This window comes from Elaeis guineensis, chromosome 13, assembly GCF_000442705.2.
Source record: "Elaeis guineensis isolate ETL-2024a chromosome 13, EG11, whole genome shotgun sequence".
Taxonomy (NCBI): domain Eukaryota; kingdom Viridiplantae; phylum Streptophyta; class Magnoliopsida; order Arecales; family Arecaceae; genus Elaeis; species Elaeis guineensis.
In genome coordinates this window covers 62,727,001-62,753,503 of record NC_026005.2, presented here as the reverse complement: position 1 = coordinate 62,753,503, position 26,503 = coordinate 62,727,001, and the positions used below count along the sequence as shown (strand labels likewise).

At 37.1% G+C, this 26,503-nt stretch overlaps 1 protein-coding gene across 5 annotated transcripts; it reads right to left on the bottom strand.

Moving 5' to 3' along the window:
* Positions 1-360: 360 nt before the first annotated feature.
* Positions 361-18,071, bottom strand: LOC105060684 (uncharacterized). Of its 5 annotated transcripts, none has more exons than XM_010944482.4 (3): positions 17,789-18,071; positions 16,359-16,855; positions 361-1,312 (listed from the first exon to the last, which is right to left on the bottom strand). In XM_010944482.4, the coding sequence occupies exons 1-3, from the start codon at positions 17,853-17,855 to the stop codon at positions 464-466; spliced, it is 1,413 nt and encodes a 470-aa protein (XP_010942784.1). In that variant the 5' UTR covers positions 17,856-18,071; the 3' UTR covers positions 361-463. The 5 variants fall into 5 exon arrangements, with proteins under 5 accessions (XP_010942784.1, XP_073103512.1, XP_073103511.1 ...); XM_073247411.1 differs by having other exon boundaries at positions 17,823-17,962; XM_073247410.1 differs by having other exon boundaries at positions 16,359-16,936; positions 17,823-17,959.
* Positions 18,072-26,503: the final 8,432 nt, after the last annotated feature.

Below are 26,503 nucleotides of genomic sequence, written 5' to 3'. Positions count from 1 at the left end.
ACCTGTTTAATAAACGGATCAGGTTCAAATTGATGATTTTTTAACTTGACCAACATCGACCCGACCCGACCCGATCGCCACCCCTAATGTTACCCACACTAGTGACAACAGTTTGCAAATGAACCAATCCAGGAAGCAAAAACAGATCTAACATAACAAATGCTAATTCCATGTGCCCAAGAACTCCATAAAAACATATATGGCATTAAAGATTTGAATGATAATTAACCCTCCCAAGTGTTCCCTCCCCCTCTTGTTGATAGAAAGTAACATGAAGTTGGATTAGTTATCCCACAACAGCCTAACATACATTACAACAATCTCCTTTGAGAGGAGAATCAAATCCTCCAAAAAAGAGAGTAATCACCAAAAACTGCACATATAGGAAAAATATATTCACACCATGAATAGAAGCTGAATGATCTAGACATCATCATTTGAAAGGACTGTAAAGACTCCAGATTTATGCAGTTCTCCACCCTTCTGGGAGCCTCCATCTTCTGTGCCAATAAATGGACACTCTGGACCACAATGGGAACCCAAAATTGTACTCTAGAGGCTCATCAGCCATTCCTCCGACGGTTAAAGGCAGCCACATATACCTGGAATCCCTCAGCTCTGATGGATTCCACCGATCTGCCATGAAGATGAATGAACCAGGCAACCCCAGCAGCGGGACTACAAATGTGCTCTGAGCAAAGAATGTCGTCGACCTGAAAATCTTGTTCCCTCCAATGCAAGGATTTCCCATTGTTTCCCAAGGGCCCATGATTGACTCTGCTGCATGAGCCAGTGCTCTGTTTGGAGCCCACCCAGTACAACCAGAAGTGATCATGTAGTAGGTTCCTTGATACTTGAACAAGGCAGGAGCTTCCCTATGTTGTGCCACCAGAATCCTCCTCATCACGCTCGTGACATTGAGGTAATCATCAGTTAATGGACCAACATGGAGCTCACTGTTGTCCTCAGAAGAGTAGATAAGATAGGCCTTGCCGTCATCATCTTTGAAGATGGTCATGTCCCTACTGTCAAAACCATGCGGACGGAAGCTATAAAGATATGTGAAAGGTCCTGTTGGGGAGTCACTGACAGCGACACCCACTGAAGCTTTGGTGTAGTTAGCATCATCTATGTGCATCCACATGACATACCGACCACTCACATCATTGTATATCACTTTGGGTCTCTCAAGCACATTGGACACATGTAGGTCATGGGAGGCATTGGTTTCTTCTCCTGAGAGCACAACACCTTCATTCGTCCATTCCCACAAATCCTTCGAAGAGTAGCAACTAACTCCAATGATGTCCACCTGGGGAACAACGAAATGCTTATGAGTTTAGTTCGAAATTTATGAAAGCCGATTAAGCCCCAAAACGTAAAAGTTGGAGATATCATATCCAGATATAACTGTAAGATGGAAGCAAACATTTTAGTTGAGTTTGAAGCACATATAAAGCTGGCTCTTGCAACATACTACAATGTCAGAGATAATATAGGTCTTACAAATTCTTGGATTTTTCTCTTCATTATATCAAAAATAGGTATAAGGTGTGGCTTGTGAGCTACATAGACCTCAAAAGCACACTCCTCTGAAGCCTACTCATTTTAAGTCAAGCAAGCCTAAGCTGAGAATCCAGTTCCATAATATAAACAGAGCAAATAGACTTGTATCACAACTGATCCTCCTTTCACTCATTTCATTTCAGTCTCAGTGACTTCTCTTTTATGTACAAGCACTATCCTGCACACAACCCTTTCAACCTCCTCTCATGTAAAATCAATGCCACCAATGGAACTGTTCACCAGAACTAGAAAATTTCACACAAAATTACAACTCTGGATCTACAAGTGCACCTTGGTGCAATTGTTCATCAGTACCATCCAATCATTTTCTAGATCAACTCCCCAAAATCAGTCCATAACCCATACGGCATAACCATGCAGACTGTGACCATTAGCACGTCGGACATAAAAAAGATCTATAATTAAACGTCTATCCAGCTGTGCAGCTGATTTCCTAAAAATGGATAAACAAAATATTATTAAGGGATGGGACAAAAAAGCTTACCAGTCTACTAATCAAGCACAGAACTAAGTTCACTGCCTCCTTTTACCTTAGTACAGATAAAGTCTGACAAGTCAATAGCTACCTCAAGATATTGATCAGTCAGATGTCAAATTCAAAAACTAAGCTCCAGCTTCAGTGAAAGAGAACACCAGTCCTTAGGCACCTCACCACCAAAGATGCCCACAATACAAACATAAGCATGACCAGAATAGCCTAGTTGAAGTCTAAGTTTGTCCAAGAGAGCTCTACCCACAGACTAATCATATGCCTAATCTACTAAATCAATAATTACTTTAATCAATTCTGTGTATTTTATTTTCTTGTGATTTAAATTTTATAAATCATCACCAGAATTATTAATCAAGCAAATAAAAGTACTTGGCAGACAGGTATGTCTAGCATATATTGGGGACCTTGAGGCTACAAAAATAGCAATAGCCATCATACTCCACCAAAGAAGGAAAAAGAAAAAAAAGGAATTTATTCTCCCGAATGACAAATGCTAGTTCAAACATGTTGACATAAACAATTATCACTTTATAAAGGACATTAGAAACTAGAACAAGCAGTATGGTCACACATCATGATTGCGACCCTGACTTGGAAGTTTTGAACAGCTTGAACATGGAAGTTTTGATCACTTCAGACACAGCAAACTAAGTTGACAATCACAAAAACAGAAAGTTCATAATCAAAATTGTGTTATATAAAAGATTGCAAGGTTTGCAAATGATCCCAGACTGACCAATTTGGGGCATACCATACTGAATCAGTTAGGAACCAGGACAGTTTGGACTTTTAAAACAAAGCAAAGGATGTCCAAGCTGAGCCAAACCAGCCGAATAGACCAATTCCCCCACATTTCGGGCAGTACTAACCTGGTTTGCTTGGGAAAAACCAACCCCTCCCAAGGGTTTTAAAACCCCTTCAACCCCTATCCTCGAAATCCCCAGTCCCCATCTCCAACCTCCTCCACCTACTCTTTCCTCCCCTCTCCCTTGTCTGCAACTCATGGCGATGCCACATCGCTGGATCTCCAATGCCACCACTTCCTCCTCCACTCTCCTCCCTCTGCTGCTGACAATGATACTACCTTATTGAATCTCCAATGCTGCTACTTCCTCCACCCCTCTCCCCCCTTTGCCAGAAATAGAGGATGCCTCCCTCAAGGGATCTGGTAGGCCGCCACCTCCAAACTCTTCCTCTCTCCCTCTCACAACCTCAAACCCTTGCACCAATACAGTCTACCATAAAAACCTCAAAAACCAAAAAAAATAAAAATAAAAAATAAAATCATTTGGCTGCACTAGCACCCTGACCGGTAAACTGCTACATACCATGTGTCAATACATATGCTGCTATACTGTTCAAGCCAATACCTAATAAATGCAGGTCACGATACTAGTTCAGCAAACACTAGAATATCCTATAAGATTTCCCGCTTACTTGATTTCAAGATCACATCGGTGCCTAAAGAACTCCATATGCTTTATGAAAAGAGAGAATGAGATGCTTACACTGTCTTGAGAGTAGAATAGCCACTTTTGCTTGCATTAAACTATAATAAAATTCTCACTAACATAATATTGGTAGAAAGGAACAAATATTCACTCATAAGACATCCAAAAGAATGTTCTTCCATGCTAGATATTATACTTTTTTCACAGGGAGAACAATAAAAAAGAAGTTACATCATAAACAGCGCAAACCAATAATACATTCCCACCCATCTCATACATGATTGGTCAACCAATGTCACTCAAACTAGAAAAAAATATTGAACCGTACAACATTAATAAACTTGCAAAGAAGTCAATAAATTGGAGCTCATATGATAAGTGAAGTTATTGTTTTTGCAGTGATGACAAATGAGCGGATGGGTCAACATTAATAAACTTGCAAAGAAGTCAATAAATTCGAGCTCACATGATACGTGAAGTTATTGTTGTGCAATGATGACAAATGACCAGATGGCCCATCCTAATGTTCTTTGTCAAATTTGACGAATGAGGATTGGATAAGTTGCACTAATGCAATAATCCTCTATGTAGATATTAAAGATTAAGTATTTAGATTGATTAATTTTTTTCTAACTAGTTAAATTGTTAATGGCATATAGGGTATATTGATACTTGTTCTATGCACATGGGAGACCATGAATAATAAAGATCTACTCTCTCTCTCTCTCTCTCCCTCCCTTTGTTTGTGTGTATATTTCTTCATTTTTTTTATTTTCTTTGTGCTTTTAAGGTACATAATGCTGTTGTATCTGACTATGGAACTGGCTATACTTATTTGATTGATTTTTAAGAGACTAAAATAGGTAAAGGCCCTCTCATACAAAAGTGAGTCAGAAGGTATCCCTTAGACAAGCCTAAAAATGTATTCCTTAGATAACCCCCTAAGTTATAATATATTAGAGTCTGAAAATTAACCTATGTATAAAGGAGCAAAACTGTACATGCCCATGATGAAGTTCCAAGGCTGCATTTTAGACAAGAGACAGGAAAATGAGATGAAAATAGAATTGTTAACAAAATGGTGCTCAACCATAACTATAATTTGCTCTTAAAGGACTGGATAACTATTAATCTGATTAGACCTTACTGCTATTACAGATACAAAGAATTGAAGTAGCCATATGATTCCCTAAGAAAAAAGAATGCATAAGTGCAAAATAATTTCTGTATAGCTGTATGAGCTGTCCTACAGCACCTAGCTTTGGCAGTAGACCAAGAGAAAAATCTTATTTTCTGCTTTCTCAAAATATGACAAAAACTAGAGAGAAATGCAAAAGCAAGTGGTGTAATGCCAATTGATAGAATCACAAGCCGAATCAACAGAGGTGAAGGATTTGAGTTCCAGCAAGGCAAAAGCAAATAAATAAAAATCACAGGTGCATAAGTACTGCCAGAGAAGGTGCAAGAGAGCTAAAAGCCTAACAGCACTGTTAAATTGGTTCACCATGAAAGCAACATGCATATGTCTTATTAGAGATGGTCAAGGCAGACATATGCTACTACAAACATCCAATAATAATGAGAGTAGGATGAATCAGAGGCTTGCCATTATTAGAATGAACAAATGAAGTTACAAAAGGAAACAATGATGCATTTACAATAAATTAGGCATGACTAATTAGATCAAATTTGTGCAAAGCCACTAATAACTACAATTAGAAAGAAGGCAGCCTATCAATGCAAATAGCAATGAAGGGAATTAAAGGACCAATATAATGCTGACATGATGATTCCAATCAAGGTTCGCCGACTCGAAACTGGATCCCGTACTAACTGACCGACAGCACGAGCTGGTACACCCCCATACTGGATCGTACCAGGCCCAAACCGACACAAAAACAAGACAAAACCAGGGAGGAAGAGAGAGAGAGAGAAAGGGGGAGGGAGGGAGAGAAAGGCTTGCGGAGATGTCCGTGGTGGCCACCGAAGGACCGCAAAGGCCCTCGGAGGGTCTCCAAGGCGCTCGGAGGGCCTCCGGATCTCTATGATCCTCCACGAGAAAGATTAGAGAGAGAGATAGAGAAAGCAAGGGAGGGAAAGAAATAGAAGGGGAAGGCGGTGGGGAGGCTATCAGACGGCAGTCGAATGGCCATCGGACGCAACAATCCACTCGCAGGCGCGGTGGGTTCGAAAGAAGGATGAGTCCCCTATTTATCACATTTAAAAAAAAATGATGAACAGGGGCAGCTCACCCCTATTTTGAATCCGTGGCACCCCCGAATGGATTTCCACTGTCTAGCGACCACGACGGCCCTCCAACGGCCTTTGCACCACCTTCCTCTCCCTCCATTTCTCTTCCTCCCCTCTCTCTCTCTCCTCTCTAATCTCTCTCATGGAGGACCGTAGAGCCCCGGAGGCCTTGGCGGCCCTCCGACGGCCTCAACGGGCCACCACCAACCTTTCCATCTCTTTCCCTCCCCTCCTCTCTCCCTCCCTCTCCTTCCTTCTCTCTCACTCCATTTTTGTTGGCATTCTGAATCGAATGCCCGAACCCCACTTATTGGCCACCGGTACAATTCGGCACACCCCGAACTATGATTCTAATGGGAAATAATGGGAATGCAAATTCAGATGTCATCACTCACAGTAGTATCACCAATGCCAATATAAGGAAAAGAACTGTATACACTAATAGAGTTTCAACTTACAATAACATAAGAGCGATCGAACTCATGAAATGCTAGCACGAAAGATGGTAATGGAATTGTTTAAACTAGGCAAACGAGGCTTCTTTAATATTCTAAATGGCCCAATATAGGTGAAGGACATTTAGCAAATAACATAACCAGGAAAAAAAACATTGAGCAGAGAATGGGAACAGTCAAGAGGGAATTTAACATGCTCAAAGAGGTGATTATGAAGAAAGGCATTCTATAAATTCATCTAATAGATGGATCAACTATGAACAATGAAAAATTGAAATAAAGGCAAGGTTGTGGTCTTTCTTGGCGGGTGCAAGGTCTCATAATAATCAATGTTATTCAAATATCATTTTAACAAATCATTAGTTATGATTTCCAATGTAAATATGGTTAGACATATAATAATGAGGAGCATGATGACAACAGAGATGTTTATCATGCATGTGCATGCACCGAGATGTCAGATTCATTTCATTGGAACCAGTAGAACCAAGAAATATTTACACGAATGAGCTCATTGAAATATCTAATAGATGTCTAAGCAAGCAGCTGAGTGAATTACTATGGTTAGAATGCTCAGTATCAGTATCCAAATTCAAACCTCAATTGTCATTTAGGGCCAGATCTTTGTAAACTCAGCTTCTCCAAATATTCCTTTTGTGTGCACACGCGGGCGTGATAGGCTCAGAGACTTTGCTGGAGTGGGGGAAAAACTGACAGCTTTCGAAAAAGGCAGTTTCTCTAAAAATCAATATACATGATTTTTGTCACAATCATGATAGTATGAGTGTTTTTTTAGAATTTTTGAATATCGCAAAATGTATAAAAATATCTGTTACTTTTCTTTCCCAAATGAGAGTTCTGTGCATCTCTCTCTCTTGGGAGGGTGGGGAGGGGGTGGATTATTTGATAAGGGATGAGATTTTGTTGGCTTCTCTGAATGTGAGAGAATTAAGAAGTTTACAAATCTACACAGAAATTATGTGGTGATGGCAATGGTTGAGAAGCTTTTATCTATCATTATAAATAGAGAGACTATGCAGGTACTGGGTAAGACCACTTAAATATTGCTTAACAAGCCAAAATCTCATATCCTTTACTTATTCTATGGTACTAAAGCACTCCTCATGTTTTTTTGATTGGTGAATGCAAGCAGAGATGAGCACACAAAGATAAAGATGTTTCAAATTTAAAAGATGAGATTGAATTTTGTAATGGCCACCACAAGGAAAAAAGAAATCTTGCAAAATGCACACATTCCATAAAATTCAACAAATTGCATGATATCCATTATAGTGAGTATTGTCATGCATAACTTATTGCAGCATGCAAAAGTACCAATTTCTGCATATTCTTAATCATGCCAGCAGCTAGTAGCTTGGCTGGTCAGCACTACCTCTCCCAGTGAGAGATCTTAGGTTCAAACCTAGGACTGGCAAATAACCAATGTATTCTCAAAAAAGGAAGTTTGTGTATTGTCCATTTATGTTTCTTGCATTTTTTTAGTATTTGGCACTATAAAATCAAATCATTGACAATACAAGGCAACTGTCATGTGCTGACTTGCAAATTACGTTTCCATCTTCAGATTGCACATATTGAGCACATGATTAATGAGATAGTTATTTAGTCCAACACTTGCTCATCGAATTTCGATCTCTAATGCCACACACTCTTACCATAATTAGGTACAAGGAGTAAGATATTAGAAAAAAGAAAACACAAGGCAGAAAGGACTGAATTCTTGCTGATACCATCATCGTGCATCACTTATTGATTATAATACAAGCCAACACATGGTATAAAGAACAACGTCACACTTCTAGACACTGAAATTTGTCCTTGCACCATGAAAGAGTTTTGCCCCTGCATGCCAATGAACTCAAAACAATGATAGTCAAAAGTCTAGGAACAGAAAATTTAGTTGTGCAACAATTGAACATGCAATTTCTTTAACCATGTGCCCTTCTCTGATCTCAACACTAAAAATAAAAGAATACTTGATATTCAACTGATATCAACCCTAACAATAAAAGAATACTTGATATTCCAGTATTTTACCATATCCATCAATATGCTATGATCCATGATGATGGTTAGTGGTAGATTTTGCACTGATTGGTACGCAAGTTATTCCTTTTCTGTAGTTATAGTATCCTAAATAATAAATAATATTATTTTTATAATAAATAATTTAATACTTTCTGCTGATGATTGTCAAAAACCAATGGTTAGCTTCCCACGATATGCTGTGCCATACGTTGTGCAGATATCATATGTTTAACAGTGCAGTACATGAAGTACAGCTTACATTTGCATGTATAATATGTATTGTACACAATTGGGTGAGCCATGGCATCTCACTACAATAAGGATGGCTATGTAATAGCAAATATGCAGCATATTAAATCACATAGTCAAACCTAAATTTCTTCATTCAAGATAGCAAGTTAAACTCTTGCCTCCAGAACTCTTCCAACCTCATTTGGAACCAAATTTAAATCTGGATCAATTATTTGAAAGTAAAATACACCTAAAATAGAATTTCATCCATAATTTGAAGAGCTGAGCCTGTGTTTTGAGAGTTTCTAGGATTTCTTCCCATCTAGGGGCCAGTTTGGCAACATCCTTGCTGGGTCTGGCTGGATTGGCAGGGAAGAGAGCACAGAAAGGGGCAAGAGAGAGATCGCAAGAGAATAAAGAGGGAGACTGCAGGGGTCACAGGCCCATTCCCAACAAGATCTTAAAAAATGTCTCCACAAGTTCTTTTAATCCAGCTAGGATTGAGCATGCACAACCCCCTTCCATCACACTCTCCCTCCCTTTCTCCCCCTTCCATTTTCCCCACCCATTAGGGGTGAAGGATCAGTTAATATCCGTTCGGATCCGTTTTCATATTCGAAGCTATCTAGATATGGATAGAAATTTGAGCATCCGACTAATATTTGTGTATCCGTATCCATATCCGTTAAAGAAAAATGGGTATGGATATAGATAGACAACTATCCAATTTGTATCCGAATATCCAATTCCATTTGTAATTATATTTAATTTTATATAGCACTCATGAATTTTGTAGGAAAATAAATAACCATATTAACATGCTATTAACTTGATTTATGATCTATATAGTAATATCTTTGATTTTTATGGTCATAAAGTTTAATCATTCGACTTATATCTGTATTTATATCCATACTTTCGGTATTTGATTTCTATCCATATCTGTTTAAAACAAATATGGATATGAATTTTTGCATCCGACTAACATCCATATCCGTATCTGTATTCATTAAATAAGACAAATATGGATATGGATATGCTAGTATCTGATCCATATCCAATCCATTTTCAGCCTACCACTGATCCCATTGAATACCTCGAGGTGTTGCCAAAGAGGCCCTAAATGATAAAAATTTTCAATATTTTTTTGCTTAAACATGTTGGATCAAGTGATACATACAAGCAATGCAAGTTCTTAGCTAAGAAGGATATAGATGAGGAAGCAAGTAATCAAGCATGAGCAAACCTTCATACCTATGACAACGTTATGAAAAAGAAAGTAATGGTATCATTTATGCCAACAACGTTGACAGCATCTTCGTGCTAGGGCAAGGCCAAGGGCATAGCAGTAGCACTATTGGTATTAATTATAAATGGCATTATGCAGTAGCATCAACTGATTATCTAGATATTGTGGAAAACATACCAGCCATAGTGCAAAAATAGGGTAAGGGTGAGGAAATAGAACTAGCAGTAATAGCAACTGATTACCTAGATATTGTGGACAACATAAACATAAATGATGAATAGACTGTACTTGAAAATTTTTGTAATGTGAGATGTGATATTCAAGGGATGATGATGATGACCACAATGATGATCAAAAGCCATAGTAACACTGAATCATGCATCTGGATATACTAAAAAAGAACAAAAAAAGTGTAAACACAAATTAGAATCAGATATATTTTGGGCACTTCATATACATGGAAGACTCACTAATACCAAATTGTGGAAATTGAGTATCAACGGAAAAGCATACTTTTTAATAGCAGGTCAACATGGATCTCCAACAAAATCCCAACATACTGACATCAGTTGTTGGTTATGATGCTTTTGGAGCTTTGTCAAGGATTGTGATATCAATAATTTCATGGTACAACATAAGATCCTCTTTGGCTAAGTTTGTACTTTGTAGTGTTGAAAGGACCATGCATTTTGATTTCACTACAAAAGAATAATATTATACTTAAGTTTCATCAAAGATTATAGATTTAGTAGTAATGCACCTCTTAACATACACATCAAACAAGTGATCATTGAAATGTGTGAACTAAAAAATGACACACCATTCTGGTATGAATTGACTAGTAATTAATAAATTAGATTTTAACAGTGCTAAATACTAAGAGATCAACCATCTTGGTGGCAACCCATACGAAGATGAACCAAGATCTCAATATATCTTGATCAAGACGACAGGTGGGAAATGTGAGGTAGAATTGAGATACTCTCAGCTGATTTACTGATATTGTATTAGACAATGTCTTCAGATATATTGGTTTATATCAGCTGGGATAATATAAGCCAAGATCTTAAATGTATCACATCAATGAGTGTCCAATAACAAGACAAAAACTTCATTTGTTAACAAACAAAATGAAGAAACTGCAAAAATAATATACCTTAATGAGTACTAATTTTTAATGACTTTGATCTACAACATTCAAAGCATTAATAGTAATTTCTTAAATCTTTAACACAAAATATATTTTATATGTTCCCAATTCCAAATTCTGATCACTTGCCATATTTTAGGCATTCTTGGACATGCATCCAAATTGGGACCACAAGTCAAGGTCCACACTGAACCACGCAGAGATGGAGGTGGTGTTACACAATCCTCACTAGACTTAAAGAAATTAACTAATTGGATATAACCACTGCACCCTGAATTCTTATCATGATGCTGAGGAAAATACAGCCTTTTGTGCTTGACCTACAAACTAAGTGTATGTGGCAACCGGCAAGAACACAAAAAAAGAAGTCCAAAAATAGAAATCTATAGAGATAACACAGGTCCAAATCCTTTAAGAGACCATTCCTAAGACATGAAGCTAAGAAGCACCTGACATAATTCAAATAAGAAACAGGAATGATGAATGTGGATATTTGTAGTATACAACAAAAGGGCTAACATTATCCCCATCTAACAAAAGAAAATAACAAGGCTAATGAGCAGGCAAGAAGCAAGGTTGTCAAATATGCTCCAGGTGCGTGCCTAGACAACCAAGCAAGATGAGGAAGCCCCCGATGCCTCAACAATTCCAAGGCAAGGTGAGTCTATTAAGGCGATACCTAGGTGAATGCTTGGGATAGGGCAAAAGGCATCCAGGCAGGCGCCCCTCCAAGTTCCAGCAGTACTCTTCATATCCTTTTCTGGCCTATTTTTCAGAGCTTTGTTAGCTCTACTTTGAGGATTGGTCTATTGAAGTCCTTATAAATAAAGGGCTACTCTAGGATATCCGATGATTTACTTTTTGCCTTTGGTGTTATGCTTTGTTCTAAACTTCAAACATATTTTTGGAAGTGGTACTTTGCTATCATGACTGAATTCTGTAGCTACTAAAGGATGTCCAACGGTTTATTTTTGCTGGATTTTGTTTAAAAAGAAAATACGGGAAGGGGACTTTAATGTGCTATTCTAAAAGATATGAAACACGACATCTAATTTACAAGACAATCATGATTTTAATGTTGACACTCGAATAGTAATCTTATAATGTTTTTATTTCTTCCTCATGCACATAGCATTTATTTCAAATGCATTTAGTGAACTTTTATTAAATTACCAATGTTGCTTTCATCAGCCAAGTGCCTCTTTGGTGCCTAGCACCTCATGCAATAAGGGGGTTCTGTTGCCTTAAGGCTGTCCTTTGCTTTTGACAACCTTGCCAAGAAGAAGGCTTATTATAAAGCATATTGTGAGGGAAATTTAAGATGGCCTGCAATTCGGAAAGGACGGACCATTCTAAGCTTCATGCAGTTTTCCTTTTCTTACAACAACATTTTGAATTTTACCTATCAAGGAAAAATATATTATAAGATGCGGATAGTGTTTCAAAGCCTAGCAACTTGATTTGATGTTTGGGCCACAAGTTGGTAGTTCAACCCAAGGTCCACAATACTGGAACTGGCATCCATGTCAGTAGGCCGGTGGTACCCTACGATATGGTATGGTACTATGCCCTACCTTTCCTATGCATGCCAACAAAGAAAAACTAGAGAGGGAGGGAGGATAGAGAGAGAGAGAGAGAGGAAGGGAGAGAGAGGAAGCGAGGGAGAAGGCTTTTGAGCCCCTCTCCTCCAGCACTGCATGATAGATGCAGAGTCCATGTTTCGTTTAGAGAGAGAGGAAGAGAAAGAGAGAGGAGGAAGGGAGGAAGAGAGAGAGAGGGAGCGAGGGGGCAAGAGAGAGAGAGAGTCCAAGAAAGTGAGAGGGCTTTCAAGCTCCCTCTCCTCCAACACAGTGTAACAAGAGTGGAGCCCCTATTCTGAAACAAAATAGCGGCTCTGTCCCCATAATATTTTTTTTCTCAATTTTATTAAGTGAAGTTGGCAGCAATTATCGACTTCACTTAAAAAAGAAAATTCAAAACAATTAAAAGGGGATGAAGCCTGTGTTTCATTTTGAAATAGGGACTCCGTCCTTATTACGCCACACCAAAGGGAGCTTTTGTCTCCTTCTCTACCTCTCTCCCCCCTCTCTCTCCTTCTCTCTACATCTCTCCCCCTTGTCTTTCCCTTTTTCCCTCCCTTCCTTCCTCTCTCTCTCCCTCCCTCCCTCTTTTCCTCTCTTTCCTTCTCCCTCTCTCCCTCCCTCGCCAATTTCTTGAACCAAGAGGTGAAAACATGCCAGTCCACCCACGATACAATTTGGTATGCCTCAAATTAGGCAATTCAAGATGGTACAACATTCTTTGGTTCAACCACTAGTCAACCATGACCAGACCACATGACTTAGCTTCTATTCCAAAAGACCAAAGTGCCAAGACCCCACACCATGTTGTCCCCGATTTGCCCAAACCATGTTGTCCCCGATTTGCATCCAAGTCATCCGCAGTGGTCACCCTCCTAAATAACCACCTTAAAGCAAAAGAAGAAAAAAAGAAAAAGAGTATAATGAGCTCCCCTACTTAGGCCCCATTCAGTGTTGCATTTGGAAGGCCAAAAAGTGGTTTTAGGAAGGTGAAAAGATCTTTTAGGTGATTTCGATATGTTTGGGGAAAAAAGAATTTCAAATAGCTTTCCCCTTCAAAAGTTGATGAAAGTCAACTAGAGAAAAGCTCCAATTTGGAGCTTTCAAGCAAAAGCACTACCCAAGATGCATCGAAAAGCTTATCTTTTGGAGAGGCACCTAAGAAACCTAGGTCTAAGTCCCTATAATGAAAATTTTTTAAATTAACCTACAATACTTTCATAGACATAATCATTTAAGTTTGTCTTTTTATTGTCAATAATCATGCATTTAAGGATTTTGAGCTTCAACCTTATAAATTATAATATTCTTTCTTACTTGGTAATCACCTACAAAAATATATCTAATATTTATTATATTATTTAGATTAAAAAATATAGAAAAATTTAAATTATAGAATTTTATAATAATAGTTTATGATACAAAAAAATAACAATATAATATAATATAGTAAAATATAATAAACTTATATTTTACTATAGTATAGCATATTATGTTACCTTATGTTACAATAATATTATTACATACAATAATGTAATAACATAATACTATTATAATATTACATTAAAATAATATTATCTTATTAGTATATTAGAATGTTACTGTTATAACAATATAATAATATCATAAAAATATTATTATATTTTAATACTAAAAAAGATAAAACTCAAAACAGATAATTTATAAATTGAGAATACATTATAATAACAGTTTTTGATGCTATAAACAGTTAGACAATTGAAAGCACTATGCAATGTTCTTAATTATCATTTCTTGATACTAAAAATATTTTCTCAATTTGATTACCAAATAGATGTTAAAGTTTCATAGCACTTCAAAAATGTAGTTACCAACTAACAAAAGACTTTTTATTAAAAGCTTTCCTAGCAAAAGCTCTACTAGCCGAGGCTCTAATATCTACACTAATGCCAAATGGGATCTTATTAGATCTAGCTATTCCCATCCCATTTCTATTCCACCTGCCACTCCACTGCCACAAATTTTCCTCTAATTGCTACACTCCTTATAAAAGATGATGCATAAGTTCCATCTACTTTTGGCCCTCCCCACCTCTACATCTTAGGCAATAATGCGTTGCCTCATTCAGCCACTGCCTTTATCCTCCTCCCATTACCATCACCCACCCTCTAGTTTGCCTTGATAGATGGAAAAATGCTAAAAGCAGTTTCATTTTCCAATAACTAGTTATCTTCATGTGACAAACCTAGTTTGATCAAGCAATCCAAACAATTGGACCACCCCATTAGTCAGGTCAAATAGAATTGGACATTTTCAAGCTTTGATTCACCCTGGCCACCAAAGGTTGGTAGGTGATCGCTCAAATTAATTGACTTAGTTTCAGATCCTTGGTTATAGATGAGTTTTTCAAATGAAACAATACTAGTTCCTACTCAACTAGTCAACCTGGTTTTAGATCATTGGGTGTTGATGAATTTTTCACAAATGAAACTATAGTAGTTCTTTATTTTCTTTCCTAATTGTTTCAAAAAATCCATTAGTATATCTCATGCACTAATTTTTCTTGTTTCCATGAGAATGGCACAATAGCATGTGTTTGCCATTTAAATTGTTTATCATGTTGTTTTTCTTGTAACAGTGTAAGAGAAAATCTACTGTCATCATAGAACAATGCTGAAGGTAGAAACGAAAGATAAACAAGAGTTCACCTAATAGTTTTATGACTTCCCAGTAGCATTATGGTAAAGCAAATGAAAATCATGCTGGCATGACTTATTTGTAAACTAATCAATTTTAAAAAAAGGGGGGTCTTATTTACCTAAATCTACTATTATCAATCCATGCTAAGTTGTTACAAGCCAAGATTAAGCCTTAAAACCACCATTTACACTTAGCTAAGTTCAAAAAGGTAGAGATTTAGTAATTATACTTAAAAGATGATATACCTATTTATGAGTGAATCTTGAAAATCATATAAATTTAGATTCATGAATTTTGATCGATATTTTACATCTTAGTAATTATTATTTGATCATAGTAATTGCACTGCTATACACTGGGCTCCTAATCGTGGGTCATGTCACTCAGTTAAGGTCCACTAAATATCAACCTGTCCTGGTCAAGTCCAAACTTGAGGCTGTAAGTTCAAAACAAGCTAGCAGAAGCAAGATATTCATCTCGGTGCAGATATTCAATTCCTTAATACCTTATTTATGGAAGCCAACGGCATTTTACACGCCCATAAAACCTTTTTGGCTGCTTATCTTAAAGTTATATATGCTTCTTGGTACTTAACATAAAAATGAACATCATCATTTGACTAACTGTTTATCATATTGTCTATTAGGTTAGAATTCCTTGTTGATTCCCACAGCAAGTAAACATTTTTATTTATAATTTATCTAGGAAAGCAAAATGCATTCACATTCTAAATGCATTAACAATGTCGCTAGTACATAACCTTTACAAAGTTTTTTCCCAGTTCTTGGATTTTGTAATACAATCTATAATAAAGTAAGATAAGAGAAAGCAAAATTATTGAGTGTGAAATTAAATTTTTATCACTTTCTTAAAAAGATATTAACTTTAATGACAATTGCAGAGGTAGCATATTAAAAACCTAATGGCAAGTGAACTGAAATTACTAGTTCCTCTTGATAACATATATCACATCAATCTTTGAGTTATTACACAGCAATGGTCCTTGACAAACTTAAAGTTGCCATTCTCTAAAAAGAAGGACCAATTTAAAGTTTCCAATGTTGAACAATTAGGGATATCTTTCAATATATAATTTATGTCGCAAATTGTTTTTGACTATGATGAAAGAAAATGATATTGCCAAACCAAAAATTAAGCAAAACAAATTCTAACTTTCAACTGACCCGTGCAGCTCCTTTCCTGTGTGCCTGGTAAGTTGGGCCATCTTTGTTCTCACCATACCAGTAGTAGGTCTCTGTCCTCTCATCAAATAAAATTCCCCCTCCATGAGCTTGAATAGGATTTCCCTCTGTGTCCAACCACAATCTCCCCGGGTAGTAATACATGCTGTCATTCCCTTTCTTATTCGGATTCACTGCACTCTTTCGATGAGGAAAGAAAAGGGCATGCACTTCAGAAGATTCATCTAAGAATTCATCAACCACCGAAGGCGGCTTTCGTGGTCCCCTTCGTTTCAGTGCATGCGGTGACCGCTTTCCTCTAGGGGGTGGGAAATATAAATTCTCCTCCTCAACCTCTTCCAACTCTCTGGTGACAGACAGATGGCTCGAACCAATATGGATCTTTTCCCTATCCTTCTGATGGATCAGGGAATAGAAATGAATCATGAGGATGCATCCCACCAAGCTCCACACAATTAAAGATACAGAGCATCTGCTTCCTGCATTGCAACGGAAAGCAGATGATTTCCGGTGTTTGTTCCTCATCCTCATTCTTCCTTTATTTTATCTCCAAGACAATGCTGCAGTAATAAAAATACAACCTATATAGATCCAAAGTAAATCCAATCACACATCCTAATCTATCCATTCTTTCTAAGTTCCAACACTAAAACATCCTATTAAAATTTCAAGAAAAAGTTATGCAACGAAGAAAAGTAGCACAACTATACTAATCTGAGATGAAACAGTAACATTAAGCTATCCATAAGGAGTTTCCTGGACCAAATGAAAAAATATCTGATAAGCTACCTAGCGAACCTAAGTAGACACCGAGCGTAATCTAATAAGGGAGGGGGGAACTGTACATAATTTTAAGTTTGCTAGAGCATTTTGGCTGAAGAAATCCATGTTCCCAAACTTGAAGAAAAGTTAGAGATAAAAAAAGAAAACAAGAAATAGCTCATCTAAGACTGAGGCCGTCCACCCAATTAATTTTCCAAGAGACAGACAATAAAATCAATATCTTACACTCAAAAAAAAATGGAATTTTTCTAATCAATAATCAATGAAAAATATGCCTTTATCCATGCTCACAAGATACAGTAACACGTAGATTCAAGTAGACACCCACAGAATCCTCATTTCGGGGCAAAAATATAAGGGGAAAAAATCGCCAGTCATCTCAATTAAACAGAGCCAGAACTACAGAATCGAAAGGTCAAAATCGAAAAACAACCCCCAAAACCATCCTAAGAAAAATCTATGGCCCATCGAAGACCAACAATCAAATTCCGATGTCCAAAACCAAGCTCAAGATCCCACCAAAAACCACTATAAATCATGCCCGTGAAAAGAACAAGTTTAGACATCAAACATCGAAAGAAAGAAAATTTTCGAAAATCCAAAAATTAGCGAATCAACAACAGACCTACCTAACAAGACCCTGACCACGGGGTGAGAATTTACAGCTACGGTGAGCGATCTTGCTGTCTCCACCATATTTAGAAGAGGGACTCAAGGAAAACCATGCTCATCTCTCTCTCTCCCCCTTCCTCCCTCTCTGTTTGTCCGTCTCTTTCTCTCTGTGTATCTCTCCCTCTGGTTTGGCCAACCTGATGTGATCTCATTTACCTGGTGATTAGTTGTCAGCAGGGTAGAGCGACTAAAACCCTTGTTGCTTCTGGGAAGGTTGGCTGTCCTTCTTATGTGGGGAGGGATATGTTGGGCATGGCTTAGACTCAAAGTACTCCTTTAGATCTCCCAGGAATGGGCTTTATCGTCCCTACAATCTTTATCGATCTCACCTTTTTACTGCTTGGACTTATCATTGTGAATTGCCTCCTTGTTTTATTACTGTCGCTGTTTGGACTTGTCATTGGGAATTGGATACTTGTTTTATTACCGTGGCTATCATTGATAACAATATTTTCTGGATTGCTGAAAAAAAAAATTATAATATTTTTTATTTTTTTATCTTTAAAATATTTTATTGATAAATTAATAAAAAATATTTTAATTATTTATTATGTATATCTATAATTTTATGATTTATCTATTAATTAAACCTTTGTGAATTATAAGTCAACCAAGTGAGGTACCGTTGTGTCAAGACTCCAAAAAAACCTGATATGGCGGAGGAAGAGAGCCGATCAAGCCACTTAAACACCACGAAAGATCTGCAAAAGAAGCACACTCATGCTGAAGCAGGTGCTCTAGTGGGGGACCCTCCGATGCTTCAATCAGGCAGAGCTTGAGCACAGTGAGAGAGAGTGTCCCAGCTTAAGATGAAGTAGTATCTCTGTACCTTTCAAGAGTCTTCTTCTTATCTTTATATAGAGCAGTACCGGAGTTTGTTATGTCTAAATCTGTAGGTTGTCAAGATAGAGCATCCACCCACTAACTAGGTTGTTAGTTGTAGGTGTTGGTTATGCAATGTGGCCACGTTTCAAAAATTTGTTGGAAGATTTCATCTAATTGCCCACGTGACCCAACTGGTCGGTGAATTGAGATCGGCCCGTGGCCGAGGCATCATCCCGATTAGATTCGAATCAAGGCGGGTTACAGGACCTTGCCCTTTGTGGTCGATGAGATCCCGATCTGGAGGTCGACAGTGCTCGAGCTAAGGGTCGGACGAAAGCTGAAGAGATCACTTTGCCCTGGCATCTTATGTCAAATTTGACGGTGCTCGTTGTCGAGGTTCAGTCGGTGTTTCCAGTGCCAATCGATGATCAATCTCAAAGACATTGGCTGAGGTGGTATGATCTCGTAACACTTACCCCCCACTTTTGAATTCGAAATGGTTGCTTTGGGTGAAAGAAGTAGTTTTCCAAAAAAATCCTTAAAGCATGTCTGAGTTGGCAAATTCGAATTGTTTGGTCTCCAGATGAATCATCTCGTCACTTCATGGAATCTAATTTCGATTTGATAAGCCGCTTTGCAAATTATGCTTTAAATATTTTGAAGAGATCCGATGCTTCATGAATCTCGAAACATTTATAAAGGACAGTGGCTTAAGGTAGATTATCATTTTGGCCTTGCAAGGTGCTTTTTGGTAGTTACAGGTCTGCCAATCATATGGCACCACTTATCAAATATTGATTGACCCACTGTTGTTTCACGCAGATATATTAGCATGGTCAAATTAGAAAGGTGGTACATCAAAGAGTCACGAGGCAAGACGGCTTCGATCGGAGACACATGGCAGAGATCTAGCGAAATGAAACTTTGATCAGGGCCATTGGAGTATGATTGAAATAGGCCTACCCTCTTCCTATTCTTATTTTTTTCAGCCGCCAATTTCTCTCTACATTCCATTCCTGGAACCTCCTTATTGGGAATGATGTTTCCATGCTGACTTCGATCAAAAATTGATCGTCCAAAGAATTCTCCATTAAAAACTTAGGAGAGGCATCTTATATTTCTGAAATAAAAGTCTATAGAGATAGCTCAAAGAGGATACTGGACCTTTCACAGAAAATATATATAGAGGAAGTACTGAAGAGGTTCAGCATGAAAAACTCTAAAAGGAGATTGTTGCCCCTTAGGCATGGTATTCATCTCTCCAAAAAGATGTGCTCGATCACATCTAAGGAGATTCAAAAGATGAGCAAGATCTCTTATGCTTCGGCAATAGAAAGTCTCATGTATGCCATATTATGTACATGATCTGATATAGCAATTGCAATGAGCATCACAAGCAGATATCAATCGAATCTAGATAAGTAGCACTGGAGAGCAGTGAAGAATATCCTTAAGTACTTGAGAAGAGCTAAGAATTTATTTTTGATCTTTAGAGGAGAATCTGAGTTGCAGATTGAAGGATACACTGATTCAGACTTTATGTCTGACACTGATGATAGAAGGTCTACATCAAGCTTTATGTTCTTATGTAATGGTGGTTTGATAAATTGAAAGAGTTTCAAGCAATCGATCATTACAGATTCAACCATAGAAGCTGAGTATATCGCTACTTTAGAAGCCGTAAAGAAAGCCTTCTAGTACAAAAAGTTCATTGCAGAATTAGATATCATAACATCAGATGCCATCACATTATATTGCAACAATAACGATGTCATAGTCCTTGCTAAGGAGTCCAGATCTCACTAGAAATCTAAGCATATCGAGTGACGATATCACATTATTCACGACTACCTCGAAAAAAATATATCGAGATGTAGAGAGTTGACTCCACGAATAATATGGCGGATCCACTGACTAAGCCGCTTAGCCAAGAAAAGATTAAAGCCCACCTTTAGAAGATCGAGCTTAGATACATGGCAGATTGACTTTAGTGCAAGTACAAGATTGTTAGATGTATGTCCTAAAAGTCAATCTGACTGACACATTATATTATTTTAAGACAGATTTATACTTGACATATTTATTTATTAATAAAATTAGATAATTTTTATATCATTTTTATCATATGTCCTTGAATCGTCTAAGAAATTAATAAGATGATGACACATATTCTCAAAAATTGAGAATTTAAGATATATGTTATTGATGGTTAATTTTTAGATTACTCTCGACTGATGGATCATCATGATGACGATGATTGATCCAGTGAGGTCGGTCCATGGATCATTTTTTTTAGGATAGACGAATCTCGAGTCTACAGTATAGAGACATTAAGCGAGAGTGCAGATAGTTGTTAAAGAATAATGGTACTGAGTGTGATCAAAATGAAAAGTCATTGGATGTCTACTCACTCGTCAGTAATTTTTTCGATGCTATAGTTGTATGAATAGTTTTTTGACCTGCGATATCTCGACTATTCACAGTGAGGTTACTGTAGTTTGACTGCATATTCACTTGATCTCCTAGTCATGTAGTTCCTTGCGATGTATGTTGGCTACAGTAGATTTACTATAGGAGTAGAGTACGCACGTAGACAGGATCTATCGATCTCAGTAGTTCAGGAGTAGTCCTATATAATTTATAAAGCTGAGTTCTTAAGATCGTGATCATAGCAATGTAATTGATGGAAAAAGATTTTCATGAAAAATCATGAATTGAACTCGAGCTAACTAAATCTAATATATGACGGACGATGGAGTTTGATAAATTTTTCATAACCTCTATCTTATCAAAATTCATAGTAGAAAAATTAAATCACATGTTAACTACACCAAGAGGTTCAAACTCTTCCATTCTATTGGGTTGTCACTGCATACTGTTAGACATCATTGATAAATAGTAAGAGCTACAAGAATTAATTGATGATCAATAATTCTCATTGGATGAGTTAAAATTATTTTAATTTATTGAAAAAAATTTCAATGATATCCATGATAGAGATCATGATATCTCTCACTACCGAATAGAATAGAACCTATGGGATCACATACAAAAAAAATTTTAACTTGATCAAATAATTGAATTATGAATTTGATTCAAAGATGAACCCAATTATTAATTTGATTGATGATTGGACCAAGTTGTAAGAGTTACAAAAGAGGACATACTAAAGATTAATGAGTTAGAGAAAGAACAATAAGCAATTATTATTGAATTAATCATTAATTATTTAATTTGATCATTTAATTAATGATCAGATTTTGTACAAATTAAATTAGATTTAATTTGATTCAAATTGGATCCATTCCTAGTCAAATAAAGATTTGGCTAAACCTATTTTAATTTGATTTGGAACTAATGTAGAATAAGATTAAGAGATGAGTTTTCAGTTAGACTGAGACTCTCTCTCCTCTTGCATACCACCACAAAGGAGCGCTGATCAAGAGAAGCAAGGGACTGACGCCCCTCCTCATGGGGTATGCATGAAAAATAAAAGAAAGGAGATAGAGGGTGCGGTCAAGGGTTGGCACACCCCCTCTAAGGTTCTCTCTTTTATCTCCTTATCCAAATCTAATTCAAAATTTGAATTTGATTCAAATATTTGAAATTTGAATTTGATTCGAATTGATAACATGGTTGGATAAGAAATTGGAGTCTATAAATAGGACCAAGTACAGAGTATGCCCTAATTCAATCAAGAGATCCATCTAGCCTCTCTCTTTATTGCCGCCCACCCTCCTTGGTGTCGTCCAACAAGAAGAGGGAATTCATCCTCCTCTTCCTTCCTCTAGTTCAACATCTTCTTTCTATTTTTTGAGAAGAAAAGAAGAAAAAATCAGATTTGATTTGAAGGGAGAAAGACCTGCAAGGGAGCCAGCATCCCAGTGATCTTTAGAGTCTCCTGATCAAGATCATCCTAGTGTGAAACCTGTAGAGGCCGAATGCTTATGCGGCTCCAAAAAATCTTAAGAGACATCTATAATTTTCAGATCGTGATGAAAATCTATCCGTGCAAAGATAAAATTTTAGATTTGAATAAAATAGATCTAGATCTTGTATATGTAATGATTTCTGGGTATGAGATATGATCTCTATGCATACTAGTTAGATTAGATCTAGTTAGATTTAAATAATTTAATTCTTCTTCTGCTGCATATAAATAAAAATTTTAAAATTCAACATGCATATGGATCACCATGAGATAGTGTTTCCTACAACTGTTGCATCAAGGCTCTGGAGAGAGCTAATGTGGTAGAGGAGAAGCATCGACTAAGCCATTGGGATATTGTGGAAGACTTGCAAAAGAAGTCCACTCATGTCGAAGGGGGGGTGCTTCATCGGAGGACCCTCCGATGCCTAAGTCAAGTGGTGCTTGAGCACAATGAGAGAGAGAGAGAGAGAGAGAGAGAGACGATTTAAGATAGCATAGTGTGTCCATAACTTTTAGGGGTCTCCTTCTTACCTTTATATAGAGGAGTACTGGAGTTTGTTATGCCTAAACCCATAGGTTGTCAAGATAGAGTGTCCACCCACTAATTAGGTTATTAATCATGGGTGTTGGTTATGTGATGTGGCCATATTTTGAAAGTTTGTTGGAAGATTCCATCCAATTGCCCACATGACCCAACTGGTCAGTGCATTGAGATCGGCCCACAGCTGAGGCACCATCTCGATTAGATCTAAATCAAGATGGGTCATAGGACCTTGCCCTTTGTGGTCGACGGGATCCCAACCTGGAGATTGACAGTACCTAAGTTAAGGGTCGGACGAAAGTCGAAGAGATCGCTTTGCCCATGCATCTCATGTCGGATTTGGTGGTACTCATTGTCCAAGTTCACATCGGTGTTTCTACCAATCAAGGATGAGTCCCGATGACATCGACTGAGGTGGTATGATCTCATAAGAATTTTTTTTTTATGGTATTGTTTGTTGCTTGTATTTATTCTCACATTCTTATTTTCTCATAGATAAATATATAAATATTTTAATAATTTTATATTATTTAGTTGATATTTTAAAATTTTAATTATATGAATTTATCCTAAATTTTGGGTTAATTATTCAAATTTCTCAAATTTTGAATTAAGGTGATTGCAATTACTTTCCATGGTTAAAACTAGAAGAAAAGTCATAAAAAGAATCATAAAAAAATATAGGAGTCCCAAAAATCTAAAATATTTTAAATCTTTCAAAAAGATGAAATCTTCCTAATTATGATGACCTAGGGAAATATTAGTATCTCGGATTTGCACTCTGCAAATTCAATAACATTGAGAGCAGCAGTATTGCGAAAAAAGATCTAAAAAATTCTAACCGATAGTAGTGATCTGTAGGAATATTTGTTTAAGTTAGGTTTGGATGCTAATTAGCTAATCAAGGATAATTATTTAAATCTAATTGACCCTCACTTATCACTAATACATAAGTCATCAAAAGTTACTTGTTTGCTACTTATTTATCTTGCCATCATTTAAAAGTTATTGCTTGGTTGAACTATTTTTTAGGATATGAAGTTTGAGTTTTTTATTTTTTGAAAAATCTAAGGACCTCACTTAATGAAGCAAATCAGTATGAAATCTAGGCTCTAGTATGAGATCCTAAGCTCTAGATTAGAGATCAATATTTCATAAATAGATAAAGACTTATTTTTGGATATGTGAAGAGAATATGTTTACATTTGATCTTCTATTTAGTTGAAAGGTATGGGCCTTACATATCAAAGAAGCCTCGAAGCAAATTAACATGAACCCTAGGCTCTAGAGTGAGACCTATAAGGGAGCAACTTAGCAATATACTAACTCAATGGTACATCGGGCTAATAAAATCTTGCCATATTGATAAGGGGAGCAAAGAGTGAGGAGGACCTTCCCCGTTCTCCATCCCAAACCTTGCCACCTCTTTGCCACCGTGGATATAGACCCCATCTTCGACTGCCTCAAGAAGAAACTCCTCTTTAATTGGGGCACCCTTTTCTATTTTTCTCTACCATGAGGTTGCTTATGACTCCAACAGCCCCCCTACTAGTACTACCCTCACTTACCTCAAGGCCTCCCTCTACAAGCAATCCAATGACCCCTCGACCTAGATTGTGGACTTATTCAATATTATTATAGTATCTGATGCTAGAGGAAGGGATATTAGATAGTCTCGATTTCTGCCATCATGCAAAAGTTGCCTCTACCTCTTCCTCTACTATGATAATACCTCCACCAATCCTACTACCATAATCACTGCCTCTACCCCTTCCAGGCAGCCTCTTCTTCATTTGGACATGTTATGGTGGTTTTGTGCACAAAAGAGACCCAAATCAATAGAAAAATGGAGGAAAAAATAGGAGAAGAGAGATGAAAGCAAGTGAAAACATGCATGGTCTCTTTATTTTTATGTAGTGGCATAATATTGGCCCAAGGTACCATCAAGCTATTACAATGGATATAGGAATAGGGTATAATTTCTTGAAGATCTAGGGTCCAATTGAAGATTTCTTGCCCTCTAGTTGGTCTCTGTTATGATGGAAAAAGTGTCAACAATGACTAGACCTCCTCAACCATACCAAAGAGAAGATGGGAGCAAATTTGGCACAAAATCTCTTTTTTTGGAGGAAAAAAAAGTTATTTTCTGAAGCAAAGTTGGTGACTAACATGATGAGTTTAAAAGGTGATTGAGCCTGAAAGCTTAAGGACGCTCAACCCCAATCTCTCCCCCCCTTTGAAACTCTCTATTGTAAAAAGCAAAGCTATTAAGTGAGTGCCATGTAAGAGCTCTCTAGAGGAGGGGCGATGGAGGGAGAGGCCATGAGGGTTCTTTTTATTGAGCCTTTGAGTTATAGAGAGAAGGGAAGGTGAAGGAGTTGGCGAAGAGAAGAAAAAATTTATTAAATGAATCAATAGAGAAAACTATGAGAGGGGTCTAACTATTTGGAAGGAGTGGCTGCCGACGATGTTCAAGAAGAAGAGGAAGGTATTGCTACAGTTAAGGAAAAGAGAAAGAGAACAAGGAGCCAACGCTACAGAAAAGGATGAAGCTTGATTTTAAAGAGGAAAATAAGACAGAAGTAAGAGCAAACTCTACATAACAGAGTGATAGATCAAGGTAAGGATGCTAAATGAGAGAGAAGGGAAGGTGAAAGAGTTGGTGAAGAGAAGAAAAAATTTATTAAATGAATCAATAGAGAAAACTATGAGAGGGGTCTAACTATTTGGAAGGAGTGGCTGCCGACGATGTTCAAAAAGAAGAGGAAGGCATTGCTATAGTTAAGGGAAAGAGAAAGAGAATAAGGAGGCGACGCTACAGAAAAGGATGAAGCTTGATTTTAAAGAGAAGAATAAGACAAAAGTAAGAGCAAACTCTACTTAACAGAGTGATAGATCAAGGTAAGGATGCTAAGGAGGCAATCTCGATTTGGAAGAGGAGAAGATAAGAGCAGGAGCTCCATCAATGGTAAGATGAGATTAGATAAGACAAAGAGGTGAGGGAACCCTAACAACTATCCGCCTCTTTCTTTAAATAATGGATAAATAGGTCCGAATGAGGTTATGGGCATAGGGTGTAGGCTAAAGGTAATAACGCATTTAACTAATTAACTATATATTATACTATTAATCCATTATGCAATTTAATTGCATAAGGGATTACTGATATAAATCATATTACACACACACACACACACACAAATATATATATATATATATATGCATATGTATGTGTATATGTATGTGTATGTGTGTGTGTGTAATATGATATAAATCATATTATACACACACATACATATACATACATACATATACATATATATATATATATAAAAATAATATCATTTATGTAATATTTTATTATATTTATTATAT